At 32.4% G+C, this 20333-nt stretch overlaps 1 protein-coding gene and 2 long non-coding RNA genes across 6 annotated transcripts; 1 reads left to right on the top strand and 2 right to left on the bottom strand.

Moving 5' to 3' along the window:
- The first annotated feature begins 557 nt into the window (after positions 1 to 557).
- Positions 558 to 20323, top strand: LOC148781443 (uncharacterized). Of its 4 annotated transcripts, none has more exons than XM_088871490.1 (4): positions 558 to 961; positions 1878 to 2070; positions 2554 to 2613; positions 18698 to 20323. In XM_088871490.1, exons 1-3 carry the CDS (start codon positions 812 to 814, stop codon positions 2577 to 2579), a joined length of 369 nt encoding a protein of 122 aa, XP_088727616.1. In that variant the 5' UTR covers positions 558 to 811; the 3' UTR covers positions 2580 to 2613; positions 18698 to 20323. The 4 variants fall into 4 exon arrangements, with proteins under 4 accessions (XP_088727616.1, XP_088727615.1, XP_088727614.1 ...); XM_088871489.1 differs by lacking the exon at positions 18698 to 20323 and adding an exon at positions 11971 to 12182; XM_088871488.1 differs by lacking the exon at positions 18698 to 20323 and adding an exon at positions 11739 to 11950.
- On the bottom strand, positions 759 to 2235 carry LOC148781445 (uncharacterized). Its single transcript, XR_016059002.1, has 2 exons — positions 1828 to 2235; positions 759 to 1479 (listed from the first exon to the last, which is right to left on the bottom strand). It is a non-coding gene; the product is annotated as an uncharacterized LOC148781445 (long non-coding RNA).
- Positions 14041 to 14576, bottom strand: LOC148781444 (uncharacterized). Its single transcript, XR_016058737.1, has 2 exons — positions 14324 to 14576; positions 14041 to 14205 (listed from the first exon to the last, which is right to left on the bottom strand). It is a non-coding gene; the product is annotated as an uncharacterized LOC148781444 (long non-coding RNA).
- Positions 20324 to 20333: the final 10 nt, after the last annotated feature.

Raw genomic sequence — 20333 nt, 5'->3', positions numbered from 1 at the left:
CATATATTTGAAAAAAAGAAAATCTAAAATTTGAAACCCGAACTCCAACCCAAAAAAATGATATGGGTACTGGATTTAGACCTGAATTCACTGGACTTCGACCTAGACACGAAAATATAGTGTGGAACTTGGACTTGGTCGGATCCCATCCAAAATTTTTAAAATATCTATATATTTAGTTATATTTAAATATATTTCATATATTAGGACCCGAAAATATTATCAGACCCGAACCCGAACCCGAACCCAAATAGTGTTTGGGTCTAAGAATTGGATCCGGACCCGACCTACCGGACCCAATTTTTGGACCCATACTAGGCCCTTGATCGGGTCTACTCCTTGGTCCCGGGTTGTGTCCGCGTAATAGTGGATGGAGCTCATTGCCTTATGCTGCTCAGGATTATTTTGGAAAATTGTGGGTCACTTTTGGAAGAAGTTTCCACTCCACAATACTAAGGAAAGTGCTTCCAGATCGACGGCAAGGATTAAGCGATCGGCAGCGAGAAATCTCCGTCTTCCAAGAACTTGGCGGGAAACCTCATTTAGATTTCCCGATATTTGGCGGGAAAATAGAATTCAAAATTCCCGGGATTAGAGAGAGGCTCTCCAATCTTCTTTACGCTTCACACTTTAAAGAGAGAAACCAATCTGGTTAGAGAGAGAGAGAGAGAGCAAACCCTATTATGTTTTGACTAATAGCTTGAGAGAGAGAGAGAGAGAGCAAACCTATTATATTTTGTTACTAGTAGCTTAGAGAGAGAGAGAGAGAGAGAGAGAGAGAGAGAGAGAGAGAGAGAGAGAGAGAGAGAGAATGCAGATTCAAGTAAGATGCAGCTGTGGCAATGGAGATTGTGAAGAGTGGGCGATAGTTGAGTTGCAGGGCGTGGTCGAAGCTCAACCCGCCTTCCAAAATCATCTGCAAAATCTCGAAATCGGAAGACTTTGCCATTCTCCCTCAGAGGTGAGTTACTTGTATCTGTCTAATTTATCTCTCTCTAACTAGAGATATTTCCAATGGAGGAAGAATGGAATTTCCTTCGTTATTGATTTATGCATTTAGCTGCCATGCACTTTTATTATCTTTGATTAAAAATAATTCCATATTCATTAATAATGAGTTTTTCTTTTTTTTGGTGTTCAGAAAGTGTTTGTTAAAATGGTAGAGAGAGACTGGATTATGAAAATTAATACAAAAAAAAGAAAAAACAGAGAAATGTTCAATTACAAAAGCCAGCATTGCTAAACCAATTTCTCATTTTTTTTGTTGGCTTGATTTTTTTTTTGGGGATTCATGTTCCAAAAAGGAAAGAACTGATTGCCGCTAATGGAGAGATTCCAGGAAAAATAATTGATTGCTGCTAATGCTCTCTCTCTCTCTCCTATCTCTATTGCTTCTTGTCTCTCTGCTAGTGCTTCCAGTCTTTGTGTGTGTTAATGGTCTTAGTGTCTTTCTGCACTAATGCTTCTAGTCTCTCTCTGCTAATAATGCTTTTAGTATATGTCTCTCACTCTCTCTCTTGAAAGTTACACATTACAGAGAAGGTTTGCTCTCGCCTTCTCTCTCTGCTCTAATGTTTAGTCACTCTCTCTCTCTGGGTGCTAATGTTTAGTCCCTCTCTCTCTGCACTAATGTTTCTAGTTTCTCTCTCTGCTAATGCTTTTAGTATCTCTCTGCTAATGCTTTTGGTATATATATATATATATATATATATATATATATATATATATATATATATATATATATATATATATATATATATATATATATATATATCTCTCTCTCTCTCTCTCTCTCTCTCTCTCTCTCTCTCTCTCTCTCTCTCTCACTCAAAGGTTACAAATTACAAAAAAAAGAAGTGAAACTGTGTTATTTTCAGGGGAACTACACCTTCACGGTTCGGTATCATGAATTATCAGGGAAGAAAGTGATTTTGAAGAAGCCATTGTTGGTATTAAGAAAGGGTTCCATCAATGAAGATGCTTCTCCAAATTCACAGCCTACCTTGGATATAATTGGAATAATCCGCCATCGAATTCTTTTCAAGACTCGCCCCAAAGCTTTAATTTCTAGTAAGCACCTACTGTATTTTCTATATAGAGAGAGATATTGCAATTTGCCTAAGGGCGAGGCCCTAAATAATCAAATTAATTGCTGGAAGGGGTTGTTTAGATTCTCAAAAGTTCTCAAATCAATCATCTTGACCTTATGATATATGTGCATGATAAAAAAAAAAAGATTTTAAGTCTTGAAAATATTGCATCTTTTAATACATTTTCTGGACCCTTAGTTTTTAAGATTTGCAAGTGTTTATAGGTATGCTCAATCTACACTATTTTAAAAGCTTTAAATTTTATAATTAGAGATGAAAATAAGTTTTCAGGCTATCACAAAGATTTCTAGTACTAAAACAACACCTTTCAACATTATTTAAACACGTGTTTTACTTAGATTGTTTAGGGCCTCAACCATATACAGACCACACAATTTTCTAATTAATAACATTTGTCTATAACATTAATGGTTAGTCTTGATTTGTTTTTTTTTTCATGCAGAGCCTGTCACAAAGGGAGTAAGTTGATTCTGCAAATTTGCCTCCCAACTGATCAAGAACGGTTAGGCTTCCCAATTTTTTTTTCTTTTTAAAATTTTAATTAGTGAATATTAAGAAAGTGGCTTGTGTATTTTCTCATACTAAGCATAATAATTTTTGCTTGTATTAAAAAATTGCACTATATCCTATACAAATCATACTTTTCTATTGCTTGTTTTAGATGATATTACTTTTGTGGCTCAAATTAAAAGAAGGGAAATTAATTGAGGGAGGTTTTATCAAAATACATTTAACTTATCAGCTATTTAATATTTTACGTATTTTCAATTATTCTGACTCATGATATTTTGAATTTAGATGACATGATATGAGTCAACTAATAAGTACTTCATTTCTTAGTTGTATTTTGATGAATTTTCCTTAAAACAAGTGACTTTATAGGTAGCAATGTCAATAAGACTTGACTAGATAGCGTAGTTGAATTGTTGGATATTATGCGCTTGCAAGAGTATACTGTCCATTTACTCGCTCGTGTAAAACCCAATCCAAAATTAACTAGGATTAATTTTAGGAACTCAGGAAAAGAGTTTGGGCTTAATTGGTTAGCGCTTGATGATCTGCAATGCTACGTCTTAGGCTCAATTCTTATTAAGGGTAGGAGCTCTCTCCCTGCACACTCACCCCCCAAAAAAAAGAAAAAAGAAAAAAAAGGGAACTCAATTTGATGTAAGACGAATCTCAATACAAAAGTTTCCAAATTACACTCTCTTTCCACTGACGCACCCCTCAAAAAAAAAAAAAAAAAAAAAGGGATCTCAATTTTTGGGTTGTGAGACTAATCTCAATAGAAAAGTCTCCAAATTACACTCTCTTTAGGCTTGAAAACAATTATGTGTTAAGATAGACAGAGGACGCCCAATTATTTGAGGTTGAGATCTAAGTGTTGGAAACTTCAAAATTTAAATTTTTTTTCTCAAAAATTTCGCACTAAAAAATTTATCCAAATGAATTTTTTTACCATCGGAGTAGATGTAAACTATGCTCCCTAAGACGTGTAGCATATATGCTTTTTAGGTAAATTTGTTACGTTGCGAACTGGTCAATTTGTTTCAACTGGTGGGCTCAACCAGTTGGATTGGTTGAACCTTTTTTTGACTGATTCATACTTGTTCTTGACGATTTTCTTATGTTTTTAATGTATGTTTTTCTTTACGGTTCTTAACATTTTCATTGAATTGATGGCCTGGTTTTTTTCCCAATAGGGGGGGCCATTGGTCTGGTTCAGCCGTGTTTGGACTTGAAGAAAATGATACGAGACAAAGACCTGAATGTGGATATGAAAATATACTGAGGGTCTCGAACCCAGATTGGGCTCGACTCAAAATTTTTATATATCTATGTATTTAATAATAATAAATATATATCATATATTGGGACCCAAAACATATTATTGGACCTAGACCCAACTTGTTGAGTCCAATTTTTAAATCCATACTAAGACTTGGATCGGGTCTACCCCTCATGTCCTTGGTCGGGCTTAGGTACATTGCTACCCCTAATTACCAATTTGAAACTCCATAGTTTATACTAGAAACAAAAGACTCCAATTGAGGCTTTGATTGAGAAAGCTACAGTGATGGACTTTATTAATGGTGCTTGCCTTGGTTTGTAGGGCTGCAAATAGGTGGGTTGGGTTTGGGTCTAGGGGTGGCAACGGTAAGGTCTGGCTGGAGCTATTTAGGTAAAAAATTTGGACCTATACCCGGACCTGTCACATCTCGGGTCTAGTTAGTTCTTTTGCCACTCTATAATTTTGAGTTTTTTTTGGCTCTTTTTTTAACCATCATATAACTTGAGTATCAATTTCATTTTTTTTGGCTAAAAATACTGTAAATGTTCCCAATATTGTGACAATCTGAACACCTAGAGTGTGCCGAAAGGTATATGATTGCCATTATATACTCTATGTGAAAGAAAGACTAATACGATATTGTAGGGGAATTATTTTTTTTTCCACTCTTTTCTTTTATTTTTGGCAAAATTCACTTACAAGTAGTTTTATTACAATAATTCTTACTTCAAAGAAAATAAAACTAACAAATCCAACATATACATTCTCAATATTCTTATGCATATATCATGAGGTAGCATATCACGTCTCATGTAATATGTAATTCAATACTTGTTGGTTTCACAATATGCAAAAACCTTCATGAATCACAAAGGTTCAACCACATTAGACATATTGGTAGTAAATTCATACAAATCAAGTTATCTAATCAACACAACATGTGTCAATGAAGCCTAGCATGATAACATTCTTATGACATTTCCTATAGTTTAAAGTCTTAGGTAATCGAAGATTCTAAATAATTGGAAACATAAGTTAATGCATATAGGTATTTTAAAAAAAACAGAGTATGATAGTCTTTCTCCCATTTTTATAAATACCTTAAAGACAATGTTTTTTTTTTTTTAAATTGTCTTGGTATATATAAATATGCATTCACAAGCAATAATTATATAATAATATGAAAGTTTAAAATGATTTTCATAGACGTAATGGACTTTGCAAGACTATGAGGTTTTTTCAAAAACATATTCACAGATTTAGGTTTTTTACAAATCATCCAATTCAATTTTAAAATACATGTTTAACTTTCATAAATTATTTTACTATATTCACCTTTAATTTTTTATTAAGTCAAGTTCATGGTCACAAAAATAAATAATATATACCATTTTATAATTTTAACTAAAATAAAGCATGACTAAATAATATCTGTTAAAGCCTTAACAAAATATTTTTTTTATAGCAATTATGGAGAATTTATCAAGAGATCATCATCGCATTTAACACATCATATTATAGGCATTATTGAAAAAATGGTCACTTAGATCGAGTTCTATCAAAGCACTCCTTTTGTGCTTATATATTTGAATGAGTCACACATATTTTGCTTGTTTCATCCTTAAGGCTCAAAGCTTTTGATAAAATCGCATCTCCGTGTGTGTCACTACTTTAACTAGTTCATACTCAAGCACAATGAGGCATAAAAACACAAGGTATTCAAAACCAGTTTTTTCAAATTTGTTAGCACTTATCACTTAATGTCTATATATTCGATACATATTCATAAAACAATTAGCCAAAATATCAGCAAATCATATTAAATAAAGTTGTTGAATTTTCTTTCCCTAAATGACTTTACTATGTAATGTGAGATAGATTTTATACCTCAAAACCATGTAGTATGGTATCTGGGCTTTCTTGATTTATCGTTCTATTTGTTCGATAAGCTTTTGTGATTTTGGAAGTGTATGTAATTGACGGAGAATATATTGGTTATCGATTTCATAAGTCACGAAGTGTTAATCTCTTCAACACTTGGATTTTCTTGTCTTACATTGTGAAAACAATATCCTTTTCATCATATTATTTTAAATATCACAATTTTGATTCTCCCACTGATCTTTAGCATTTATAAGCTACAACCAAATATCTCCATATGTCCCTTTATTTGGAAGAAACCAAGATGCCTTTATTGGTATTGTGTTTTTTCGTCTTTCTGATATTTTTTGATCGAATACTGTCATATCGTGCCAATTTTATATTATCTCTCTTTGAAGTTTTTTTGTAATAAACCATATTTATACCATACTATAAAACGTTTTTAAATGCCCCCTAAAAACGTTCTCCATATTTAGGAATCCAAAGATGTGCCATAATATGCTACGTCTTTTTAATTTACTGCAGAATAGAATTTGAGCATCTCATGATAAAAATACGATATTTTTCAAATCATAAAAAGATAATCTTCGAATCTTTTTGAGTATTGAAATAGACTCAAAAAATATAAAATAGTGTTCAGTTCCATCCCTAAATCATCTCATTTAGTAAGTATTCATTTTAGTGACATTTACGTTACAATGCATTTTTTTCAGTTGAAAATCAGGTTAAACATCAATCCATAAAAAATTTATTTTTATCAATACTCAAAGAATTTCTTCTTGAAATATTGTGTTGAAAACTAGACTCAAAACCAAATCATAACATCATAGTGGGAATCGTAAATAATACTTTTATTTAGAGAAATAAATAAGTGACATTTACGTCACAAAATAAATCGTACTGTAGAATTTCAGGATGAACACTTATAGTAAAATTGTCTTTTCTTTCTACCATCATGGAGTTTTTATTTCAAACCAATTTTGTTTGAAAAGAGACAAATAATAATAATACATATATTTCTAGAAGCTTTATATCACTTTGTTAAGTTGGCTTAATAAATATTGCTATTCATGTATTCAATAAAGAACTTGCCAAATTGCAAAAAATTTTGGATGACTTTTCAATCCAAAATTTTTATTCCTCTCTTCTCATAGATATTTTTCTTGCAAATAAATTTTTTTAAAAACTACATTCGGAATGGTAGTTTAAAAACTAAGTGTGAGCTATAAAATTTTTGGTTAAGAATAGAAATAAAATATTGACTTCCAAATCATAGAAATAATTTTTTGTAGAAAACAGCACTTGCGTACCTTTCAATAAATCGATCATATCTTTCAAACCACAATGATTTTTTTGATGAAACTTTTTTTGTTTGAAAGTAAGTTGAATTTTATAAGTCACAGTAAAATTTTAGCAGGAAATAAAATCATATAATTGGTGGGAAAAATCACGGAATTGAACAGATAGTTTCTGGATTTGGTTGATTCAGAACTGATTGTTCATTGATGAGGTCATAACTTTTAATTCCTTTAAGATTTCCCATCAAAATTTTGTAGGTAGATCTTACTCTCAAAGACACAATATTAATGAAGTATGTAATAGAAAAATACGTCATTATCTTTTTTATATCATTGCACCAAAATAGTTTAGAATGCCCATTTAGCAGTGTGTTTTTTCGATGTTTGAATATTTCAATAATTCTTAACTGTCTGTGTACTACTTGATCACAAATGTAATTAGCTTTCTTATATCTCATTTCCAAGCTTGATCTAGACTTTCAATAAAGAGAAAAATATAACTAATGACATCAAGTGTCAATAGCTTTGATACCAATAAAAGAAAGACTAATGCGATCTTGTTGGGGAATATAATACTTTTATTTTTTTTCTTTTCACTATTTTTTTTGGCAAATATAACCTACAAGTAGTCTTATTACAATAATTCTTGCTTCAAAGAAAATAAAATTAACAAATTCAAGATCTTAAAAACCTTGATCCTATAAAATGAATTTTCTTTAAACAAAGAAAATATCCGCAATTTTTAGGTTTGGGAATATAAAATCAATATAATAAAATATAGCAAGAAATAAAAAAAAGAGAGTGTCGGAGATTATCTCAATCAGGCTTATACACCCCACACCGAGTCATCAATATCCGATAGCGTGAGATTTACGGTTTGGCTTCAAACTCTATCTGGAAAAACAAATTTCGGCCAAATTGAGTATTCACTCTTTAATCTTTACCAACTCTAACTCTAAATTTTTCTTGGTTTGTCACTAATTTTCCAACCCTTAGTATTTTTAAAGCATAAGAGAAAGAGTGGAAGACTTGAGGTTGGGCTGTGCCTCTCTAAAGGTTTAGGAGAGAGAAAGTTAAAGAGAGAAAGTTGGAGAGAGAGAGATCTAGTTGAGAGAGAGTGGGTCGTGCTTTTATGGGAGAGAGAGGAGAGAAAGAGTTGTGGGCAGGAGAAAAGTGTAGAGAATCGAGAGAGTATGCATCCCTATTTATAGAAAAAACTTAAATTTAGTGTTTCTTAAGGTTTTTCATAGTTTGCCTCTTTCTGGATATTAAATATGAACTTTTGATCAATGTGATTTGTGGGGTGAGAGATTTGAGTCATCTATTCTATAGATGTGTCATCAACATTATCGAATGTGCTTGGACCATTATCTGTTTTTTTTTAAACCATTTTCCCATTAATATATTTCAATAAATTCAAATTTATTTAAATATTATTCATTCCATAAAATAACATATTATTGCTCATACAATTTAAAGATATGTGTCAAGATATGCTTTCAATATTTAGGATAAGATGTGGTCAATCTTTTTCATATCTAATATTAGATCACATGCCACAAGATACATTTTCTAAATTTGAATAGCTTGACCACAAAGCATACAACCAAAAGGTGGGGTGTGCCAACCATGTGTGGCACGTGCAAGCCCCACCCACAGGGTACATGGTGGGCTCATTTGCACTATGGACCCTCATAATATTTATCAAATTAATGTATAAAATATTATTTGAATTTTATACTTTTGTAATATCTATAACTTTATTTTTAAAAGTTCGAAAATCATAAATAAAATATCATAACACATAAAAATTCAAATAATAATTTTAAAATATTTTTTATCATAAAATAAAAATATTTAAATTAATATGGTGAGAAATGGATCCACAGTCGATGCAGAAGCTCATTAGGGGGTTACTTAAGTTTGGCTGAAGAGCGGAAGGGTCACAATTCTAGTCTGCGAACTTCAAGTCATCTCTTAGAGACGAGTAAAGGTCGCCAAGACTTTATGCGATCACAACTCTATAGCGCATATGAGTATTTGTCGCATATGCATATGCGTTATCTTAAAAGGTGGATAATTAGCTTTTTCGAACATTCTATCGATATGCATGTCGTGGAATAGATCTTAGATAAGGCTTTGACCCTTGTCTTTGTATACCTACCATTACATATAAGGGTCATACAGTCTCTCAGTTCATTCATGTAGGCATAAGCTTCGACTTCATCAAGAGATAACTCATAACTCTTCTTGATTTGTTCACTATACCCATATACTTTGAGTTTTTCAACCGACTACCCTAGATCGTCAAGTACAGCCCGGTATTAGAAAACATCGTTTGCTTAGTATGGTCAACGACGGACTACACTCCCACTGAGTTTATGTTCTACTTTATTATTTTATTTTATAAGCACTCATAAAGTCTTTAAATGTCACATAACCCAACAGTATGACTACAGGTACGAATTGGGTATGGTTGGACTCAGTTCTGTAAAGTATTCAGGTCAAAACTTTGGACTCGTACTCAGACTAGAGGTTGAGTTTCCTTGTTGGGTCTCGCGTTTGGTCGGGTTCATTGTCACCCTTATTTGGGCCGATCTAGTTTGGACAAAAAAACCAACATTCTATTTATATAAAAAATAAATGGACAATCACCTAGATTTTTCTATTTGTATTTTTAAATTAAAATATTACGAAGGTAGATTTTCTTGCCACCATGTCATGATTTCAAAATTCATATAGTAGATAACTACTTCAAAACATCAATTTATTTTTCATCACATCACAAACAACATCAAATACATGACAATTGGTAACCTAAGAGCAAAGCGCTAAGACCCATGTCAAAAACTAATATTCTTTTCCTACTCAACTCTAGATAGAGAGAGAGAAAAGTCCCATTAAATAATGGTTGGAAACTCCACTTGAATGTTGAATAGACATTCAAACAAGAAACCACGTCTCATATTCACTTATTTTTACAAGATAAGAAAAATTCATAATGCCTTTCCTCTATTTTTCTTGAAAACCAAAAAAATGTTATTTATAATGATCTTTAATGATTTGTTTTGAAAATTTTAAGGCCAGATCTAGTGAATTCGGTCAATTATCTTATCTAAATTGCTGATTTGCTAATCTAAATGGACGATATGTGTCATTGATCCGTTTTTTGAATAGTTGAAGATAATATATCATTCAATAGGAAATATTTATTCTCCACTATCTATTGCTTGAGATTAATAGGATCCCTATATTGTACCATGCATGCCTGATAATATAGAGTGAGGTTTGTATAAGGTTTTTCCACCTTATAGTATTGGAGTAAGGTGTGCCTCAAAACTATGTTGAAAATGCAGTTTTGGTGCCGCATAGCCTTTCGATGATATAAAAATCTATTTTCACCCAAATATGAAATTTAAAGTTCTTAAAATAGTAGCGATCAAGCGGATCTATAAACACTTGAAAATCTTAAAAATGAATGGTCTATATAATATGTTAGAAGCTAAACTATTTTTAGGATTAGAAATCTCTCTCCCCCCACAACCCCTTTTTTTTTTTTGGTTTTTTTTCTTTCATGTTTATGAATTTTGTAGTTAAAATAATTCATTTGAGGATTTTTCAGAATAAGAACAACCTTCATTAGTAGATTGTTTAGGTGTACCTTATCGGTGTAGTATAAAGTTAAGACCTTATATTAACTTTTTCCTGTAATATATCCTTAGTGTTTGGCTTAGCTTTTCAACAGTTTTGTACGCCATTGTTTGTTACATAAACATGAACATCTTGGTCAGTGCTTGATATTGTTTAAAATGCTGATCTCAAAAATTGGGCTTTCAGACCCAATATAATTGTAGACCATTTAAACAGGGGTTAGGTAGAATTATAACACGGAATTTAGACATCTCTTGTTTCTATTTTGTCGAACTTGTTTTCTATACGGTCTTTCAACTAAAACTTCAGAATTTGAAAATCCAAGGTTATTCCTTAATTAGAAGAACTTTGGATTTTGAAAATCCAAGGTTTTTTGTCCTCAATGTTACCAGGTATTGTTATCTCTCGATGACATTTTAACAGACTTTGATGAACTTTGGACTCTCGAAATCCGAATTATAAGTTTTTTTATCCTTTTAGGAGAATAGTGAACATGTTGGGTATGAGTGTAGTAATGTATATATTGTAAAGGAGAATTATGAAATAGCAATACTTTAGATAGATTTGCTCGTTAATTACTTTATTAAAAATGGATGAGGTCTATAAGGCCTAGGCTTTATGAAAATAAATTAATACATTGCTTCAAATTCTCGTATGGAAACTACTTTTGGTAACATAAATCCTCGTGATGGCTCTAATATCAATTTCCAACCCTGATAATGGAATTCGAAACTCAAAAAATAATATTAATTTCATGGATTTATAAAAATTTATTTTTTAGGGTGAAATGGACGGTCTAAATAATTTATTATAGTGCAAACTATTTTTAGAGTTTGAAATCTTTTTTTTACTACTATGTTCCAGCCAAAATGATCCATATAAAGAATTTCTATTGCTTGATATCCAATATTTAATGGGTTATTAAGTGAGGTTTACTAATTTTGATAAGTCTGCAGCCCTATCAAACCATTTTCCTTTCCCTAATTTAGGATCCTTAAAACTTAGACAGTGCCACGTGGCAAGGAACTGTATCATGTCGACTAGGCGTCTTCTCTCGAGGTTCATTGTAGATAAAACTCTCATTTCCATTTCCGGCAAATTTCCTGACCCCTTTTAAGAGGAGTTACTCCTCAAAAGCTGGAGTCCTTATATAAGGCAGCATATAACTAGTGTCAAATTCTTAAGTAACTCCCTACACAAACAATGGAGTTTTCAGTGTCTTTGCTTTGAAATTCAGCTCGAAAGAAAAGGGTCAGAGCTAGGGTTTTGGAAGAGCAAAGGGTGAGGCTCTACATAATCCGACGGTGCTTGATCATGCTCTTGTGTTGGAGGGACAGTCGAGATTAAAGGCACATATGCTTCTCCCTGTATATGTATGCTTATATGTGTGTGGAAGTTTTCATTATAACAGTTGTCCACATTGTCGATATGTATCTCAAATTTCATTCTAAATGCTCTCTTTCTCTCTCCCACACATACATACATAAATATATATATATATATATATATATATATATATATATAGAAAACTATTTAAAAAAAGCTTATAAGTGATTTTGAACAGTGTTTTACCCAACTACATACATGTTATGTCTGTGGCGGTATGTCGAGGGGAATTGCAACAGACGACATGTGGTTTGGGGTGGTTTTCTCATGTTTTTTTGATTGTTATGGACATGCTATGTTTATGATGGAGTACCGCCACGGACATGTTAGGTCGGTGGTGGTCTTCAATCTTCGCCATAAAAAAAAATCGGATGGTGCTGAAACTATGGGTAAAAAGATTGTTCATTTTCGCCTATAGGCATCGTAGAGTGGCATCCTATTTATATATAGTCGTACATGTAATGTGACCATTTGCCTTTGGTACAAGAGCATCACAATTATATATGAACATCCGGTGTGTATTATGATAACTTGGGTGTTCTATATTATTTGTTTTGAATTTGAGCATGGTCAATGAAAATCTCATATAAACAACTAAATTAGAGCCCGTCTCAAAAATTTCACTAAAAGATGTTATTTTGATGCCCAAGTATCCTCAAATTGATCATCTCAACATAAGATGCATGTAAATGATCTGCTTGATTTATACTATTTTTGAAACTTTAAAATTTATAATTAAAGATCAAAAATATTTTAAGGCTATCACAAAGATTTCTAATAATATAAGCACATTTAGAGCGTCAGCTCTATACAAACTGCACCGTATTTTTTTTATATGGGCAGCTGGTTTACCATTGGGAAATGCAGTCAATCCAAAATTATGAGGAGGAAAACTAAAAGAAAAGTGAATAGAGAATGCACAAAAAAAGATAGAGAGTGAAAACCTAGGAACCGTTTGCTTTCCTTTTGTGTTTTTTGAGGAAACTTTTTAATTTTTTTTGAGAGAGACATTATTGAGCATTTTACACATTCGGGACAATTCCAACTCATATCATATAACACGTATTTTGAATTTGAATCAATAACATGTTAAATAATCCATCGGTTATACATTCAATAAAAATAATGCATCTATTGTAGGAGGCATTCATATACAGGATACTCCATCCCAAAGGTCACCATTTTGTTTTTCTATGAGGAACCCAATTTTATTTTTGCAATGGATTTTAAGTGTTAATTTTTAAAGTTAGGTAATCTCTAAGATAAAGATCATGAATATTAATAAATAAACAAATTTTAAAACCTAAAAATAATAATTTTAAGGAAAAAAATATTTGGACCATTAGTTTCTATGGTTTTTGGATGGAACATTTATTTGCCGATGGACTGCATATGCCGAAGTGCTGTCCAACCCGCATGGAACAATTTTCCTTTTTGGAGACCTATATCTACATGGAGAAGCAAAGGCCTGAAGGAGGCAATGGCATTTTGCCTCTTCCGTTAAAGATACAAATCCTATTCATACTTTGGTTTCTATCTGTTCAAAATATTTTTTAACTTATTGACCGATCTCAAATGGTTGGGAAAAATCTGACCCTTTAACAACTTATTGATTCTTTCAAAATGTCCTTTAAACACTTCCTAATTCCGACTAACGCAAAGAACCATAATCGATCCGACTAACATAGAACCATAGTCCATTCTTACGGGTGCTACTTTCTCCATACACCCTAACCGGAAACCAAGACTGATTTCCACATCGAAAGAAAGTTGAAATACAAAGAGATTAAAAAGAAAAAAAAGTTAGTCATTATTGCTATTATTATTGATATGTGAAAGGCCTTCATCAACCACGAGCACCTATCCATACAAAACAAAAATAATTAAATAAACCCTAGTTTTGTAGAGAGAGATCAGTCAAGATACTAACCGGGGCTGCATTTGATTTCACACTTGCGCTCGCAGCGAGCTTGCAGGCGTTATGTAATTCAGATAGAGAATTGAAAAAGTCCAGGCTTCCATTCTCACTTAATGTATTAAAAAACCATAAACATTTTAAAAAATGGGTAAGAGCATGATATCCCCACTGAATCACCAGAAAAGTTTATCATTTAAATTCCAACAAAAAAAATAACTGGATAGAGAAATAAATTATTTAAAAAGTGAAAAAAAACAAAGGAGGCTTATAGAAGATAAGGGCTTACGATTCTTTTGAACACCGGCAGTGGTACAGCCATCATTGCACCAAATAGGCTCATCCGCTCTCCCAACTGTTTTCACAGACAGTATTAACAGAGCGACCAAAAAGAACACCTCCACTTTCTTCATCTCTATACGTCTCTCTTTGAAAAGCATCTGATTTGAATCTCTATGCTGAATTGCAGTCTCCATTCTCTCTCCCCCATGGGTGGGACTGCCTGTTTATCTCTCTCTCTCTAAGTTTAATAAAGCTCTGACATAGTCAATGTGGTTTGGACACTTGCGATCATGAACGCCCGATTTGCATTAATATATTTGATCAAGCTCAATTCAAAATACTTTTTTTGAAACCTTGTGACAGACCCAAACTATTCCATAAGTAAATGGCCTTATATATAATCTCTTTTGGTATAAAATCGTTACACAAACATTACAGTTTAAAGGAAAAAGTTGATATAAGTGTGAGGCCCTAAATAATCAAATTAAGGTGCACTTAAAAATTTCACTAGAAGAGGTTATTTTGATACTGAAAAACCATTAGTTCGATCATCTTGATTTCAAGATGTATGGACATAAAAAAAATAGATTTCAAATATGGGAGATAATACATATTTTAATGTATCATCTAGATCTCGAATTTTTAATATTTTCAAGTGCCATAGATATGTTTGATTCACACTATTTTTTAATATTTAAATTTCATAATTAGAGTTGAAAATAAATTTTGAGGCCATCAAAAGGATTTTTGATGATGAAACAACTTATTTCGACGATATTTGAAGGAGTTATTTTGATTGTTTAGGGCCTCAGCCTTATAAAAACGACAACCTGATTTAAAAGATCCCAATCGAGGTTTAAAAAAAAACTTGGATTGGCCACCCAAAAAATCATGTTGGATTAGTAGATCGAAGATTTGGATCAGAAAATCGATCACATCTGCAAGAGCCGTCAATGTAGAGGATGGGTGGTTTATATATAAGATTTTCATGAACCTGCACTTTGAGTTCTCCTTAAAATATAAGTCGGAAGAAGAAATATGTTGTTTTCTTTTAGGAAAAAGTTTATATAAAGGTGAGGCTCTAAACAATCAAATTAAGGCGTGCCTCAAAAGTTCGCCAAAAGGATTTGTTTTGATATTGAAAAACCTTCAATTCAATCTTCTCGACATCAAGATGTATGAACAAGGGAAACAATTGATTTCATATCATGGAAAGTGTCATGTATTATCTTGACCGTTATTTTTTTGGAATTTTCTGTGTTTATAGATCTGCTTAATCTACATTATTTTTAAAATTTTTAAATTATATAATCAGAGATAAAAAGGACGACCATAAAGATTTTTGTACATCATGCAGTAATTACATAATGGAAAGGTTTTATACTTCCCCTACAACATAGAAGATACATACTCCCCCCATCCAACTATCTAATTTAGATCAAGTGAGCCATTGGTCATTTGATCTAGAGACCGACACCTTAGACCACTTTATTTTTAGATTTTTTTTTAAATTATATGAAAATGAAATTTGGTAGGTTCCATATTCTCGATGGGGCGAATCTAAAAAGAATATTAAAAGTAATTTCCAAAATACCTCTTGGATATTTCAGGAGTATTTTGGCCATTTTATTTTGTTGGGAATATTTTGCTTCTATTTTTTACAAGTGCGAGTTTAAGAGAGGGGTGGATGCCCAAAATTTGGTGTCAAAATAATTTGTATTAAAAACTCAAAAGTAAAATAGTGTAGAGACGTGACATTGTGATTGGGGCCATCTATGTCATCTATTCACAATGGACTGTTGGATAAGAGAAGGATATAAGTTTTATGCAGTAGAGGAAACATAAAAAGCTTGCCCGTTAGATAATTATACGGACAAGTTGTGAAAAACGGTAAAGTCTTGTTTGAACTTTGCTTTCCAAGATTTATTGGAATTATTTTCCATGGAGAGATTATGATTTGTTATTATAAGGCACTCTCTATGTGCCCCATGTGCTTTAGAAAGATAAGGTTGAAGATACCTTCAATTTTGTTGGTAATCAATCACTTTGTTTGTTTGTTTTTTTTGTAATTTTTTTTAATTTTTGAAGTACTCGAACAACAATTTCTAAGTAAAATAGTTGAAAGTTATTATTGAAATAATCTTCCCAAGTATCTATTTTGCCCAATGCTATAAATGTACATGCTCCTCCCACGATGTAAATTCTGATAAATAATCCTTCTATATCTCACTAAAATTTCATGTCCAAATCTAAGGCTATATGCTCTCTTTCTTATTAGGATTTCAAATGCTACCCTTCTCTCAATTCTTTCCTGTGATAGTGTGTGCCTCCTTCTACTCTTATGCCTTAAAAGGGCATAAATGTTCTCCCTTTATATATACACAAACACACCCACGGTATTTTTTCCTAGGGGTGGCAACGGATAGACCCAGAGCCAACCACCTGAAATTGTCGGATCCGGACCCAATTGGACTTTAGACCTTACGGGACTTTAGACCTTACCGAAAAATAAAAGGGCAATTATCATAAATAAACTTGGCGCACACCTTTTTTCTTTTTTTTACCAAAATAATCTTCATGATAGTCATATTACCATGAAGACCCGTTAAAGTACTGTAAACATAAATACGGCAAGGAGTTGAAGCATTATTATGGCACTTGAAATTTCGTAATAGTATCGCACCCTATAAACCCTACCCTATCCGAAACCCTTGCTTCTTTACAGTTTTATTTGTATTTATCTCTTTAATTCTATTTACATTTATCTCTTCTATCTCTCTCTTTTTTTTTTAATATCTATCTCTTCTTTCTCTCTTAAAATCTTTTATCTTTCAATCTTTATCTCTTTGGCAGTTTAGACTGAGAAAGAAGAGATAAATAGTAAAACGAATTAGAGAGAGGAAGATGTGATAAATATAAAAATAATTAGAGAGAAAATACAGATAAATACTATCTAAATCTTTTTCTCTTTGACCGTTTAAAGAGAAAAAAGAATAGATAAGTATTAAAAAGAATTAGAGAGAGTAAGAAGAAATAAATATAAAAAGAATTAGAGATATAAATATAAATAGAACCTTAAAGGAGAAAAGGAGCTCCGTACAGTACTTAAAGTACACTAATGATGCTTCACGGTAATACTATACCAAAAATTAAAAAAAATGGTGAGTGGGTAAGGTTTATGAAAGTTGAGGGTTTTTTTTTTTTTTTTTTCTTTCTAAAAAGACAGAAATTTAAAGTATATTTGTGATAATTTTTCAAAATAAAAATATTTATCTAAATATATTTAAATGTTATGTTACATATATGCATGTATTATTTAAATATTATAATATGAATTATATTTTTATATTTATATTAATAAAAAAGTTTATATAAGGTTGCAACCTTAAAATATAGAATTAAAGATGTACCTCAAAAATCTATATAAAAAATGTACTTTAATGTTGAAAAACCTTTGAATTGATCATCTTGATATCAAGATGTATGAATATATATATATATATATATATATATATATATATATATATATATATATATATATATATATATATATATATATATATATATATATATGTATATATCTAAATGATTTTGATTTCCAAAATGTGTGTGTCTTCCAACACATTATCTAGACGGTCAGTTTTCAAGATTTTCATATGTTTATAGATCTATTTGATTTTAAAAATTTTTGGAGTTTAAAATTTTATAATTAGATATGAAAGTAGATTTTCAAATAGTTCTAAAAAGTTTTACGCCAAAATTACATGTTATGATAAAATTTGGAGCTGTGCCTTAATTGGATTGTTTAAAGGTGCAACCTTATAGCAACCACACCCTTATTTAAATACCGACTAAGTATTATATACTAAATATTGTTTACATAATAACAATATTTAGGTTGGGTCCGGGTCGGGTCTACATGGACTTGGACCTAGACCCGAATAGTATTGGTGTCCATTATTTGGAACCAGACCCAACTCACTGGGTCCAATTCATGGACTCATTCTCGGCCCTATCGGGTCCTGGATCAGGTCCGGGTACATTACCGCCCCTGCTCATGCCTTGAAAAAGGACACACTCTTTCTTTAGCGGCTCTCAAATGCCGCCTGTACTCGTAATATCTTACTCTGAGTAGGGCATCTCCTTTTCTATTAATATTCTCATCCCTCACGAGGGGATACGCATATCTCGTTTTCATGCTATATTTTCCTTTCTATTTAAAACAAGTTTAGATATACCGGATATAATTGCATTGAATCCCTCTAACATTGGCATCAACCATAGAAATAGCATTCAAAACTTAAAAGATATCAGATGTCGAACACAAAAGTTGTAATTTTCAAGTAAATATAGGGTTTTACAGATGGTCACTCTTGGACAGGGAGCTGGAATCGGCATATTGGACATGAATTTCTCAATTCCAACCACCTGAAGATGCAATCCGCATGATAGATGTGAGAGCACGGGAGTACCCTCCCATCCCCAGCACTTATGTTGCACATGCACACAGTGCAAACAACCTCTTCTTGCGCTTCGATATCAGGCCTGGCTAAGGACTGTACTGCTGATCTTGCAGCCGGTCTTAGAGGAAAATCCACCTGTGCGGATGCTTCAATGGCTCTAAGTAGCTGGAGATTGTCGGTTTCCATTGGTCGGTATTCACCTTCGAAAATGTATCCCTCTTGCGAAGAGAGTTCGATGAATTGGCGAAACTCGAACTCTGTTGCCGTTTCCTCAATCTCATCTTCCAGAATTTCATCTGCAATAATTTCCTCCTCTTGTTGGAGGGCTTCGGTTTCGGGTTCGGGGTGCTCACCATCTACAATTTCTCTGACGTATTTGATATCTATAAAGAAACGCAATTGCACTTGCATGTTGGGCTCGTGGCGGGAGATCGCTTCGACACGGGCATGATGGGCAATTTCCCAACTGAGGCCATGGACGATCTGTGAGGGTATGAAGTACTCCAACTCACGAAAAATGTAGAGGTATGCGCTTTCTTGAGTTTGCAGGTCTAGGTTAATGGAGGTTGCCATCTCATTGGCAAAAAACTCAATTGAATCCGAGGAATGGACATCTCTAGTAGTCTAAACGTTCGTAAATGTCACCGTCTTTCTGACAAAAAATTTGATACCCACATTCCGGTCGCATTGCACACATGGACCTGAACGTGCAAGGATTGAAAGTCTGCAACCCATGTTGTTATAGGATCCCATTGCAAAAGTTTCTGCTGAAATTTTGTTGACGGAGGATTTAACAGAATGCAGAGAAAAAAAGAGCTCGGTCGAAATTTTGTTGAAAGAGGATTTAACAGAATGCAGAGAAAAAAAGAGCTCAGTCGAAATTTTGTTGAAAGAGGATTTAAAAGGCATGCATAAGGGGGAGAGAATATATTAAGAACTTCAGAATGAAGAGAGAGAAAATGTTGAAGAACGGTAAAACGAAGAGAGAGAAAGGTCTATTTCTTTTTTTTTGAGAGAGTTTCTTTTTTGGCTGGTGGAGGTACCGGTTGTGAGAAAGGTCCATCTCTTATACCAAACTCTAGTAGTGCTTGTCCGTACGGGGTTTGGATAAAGATGGTTTAATGGGGCCATAGGTGAAAAAAAATCTTGTTAAAAACTAATTTTCTCCATTTTAGATTCATTTTGAAGATGGTTATAGGCATCTATCTGTATATATCTTAAGTTCAAATCCCATAAGTATAAAATAATTCAAAATATTATTAAAATCCATGTTTAAGATGTTCACTGGGGACTCATATAAACCCATCCTTATGTAAATCTTAAATTTATTTTAAAATTAATTTTTTAGATTTTCAAAATTTTAAAATTGTATATTAACATCACTAAATATTTTCGGATTTCAAAAATCTGAAATTTACTTTAAAGTTAAATTTTCAGATTTTCGGCAACCAAAAATTACATTTTCCCACTGGATCATGTACTTTTTCTTAAATTTTTATATTGAAATCTAAATTTTTTTTGAAGGAAAAAATAAAAAAAGAAAAGATCCTCTCA

Source organism: Amborella trichopoda, chromosome 7 (assembly GCF_054954075.1).
Source record: "Amborella trichopoda isolate Santa Cruz 75 chromosome 7, AtrichopodaSantaCruz75HAP2 v2.0, whole genome shotgun sequence".
NCBI classification, from domain to species: domain Eukaryota; kingdom Viridiplantae; phylum Streptophyta; class Magnoliopsida; order Amborellales; family Amborellaceae; genus Amborella; species Amborella trichopoda.
This window is presented reverse-complemented; position numbering and strand designations above follow the sequence as displayed.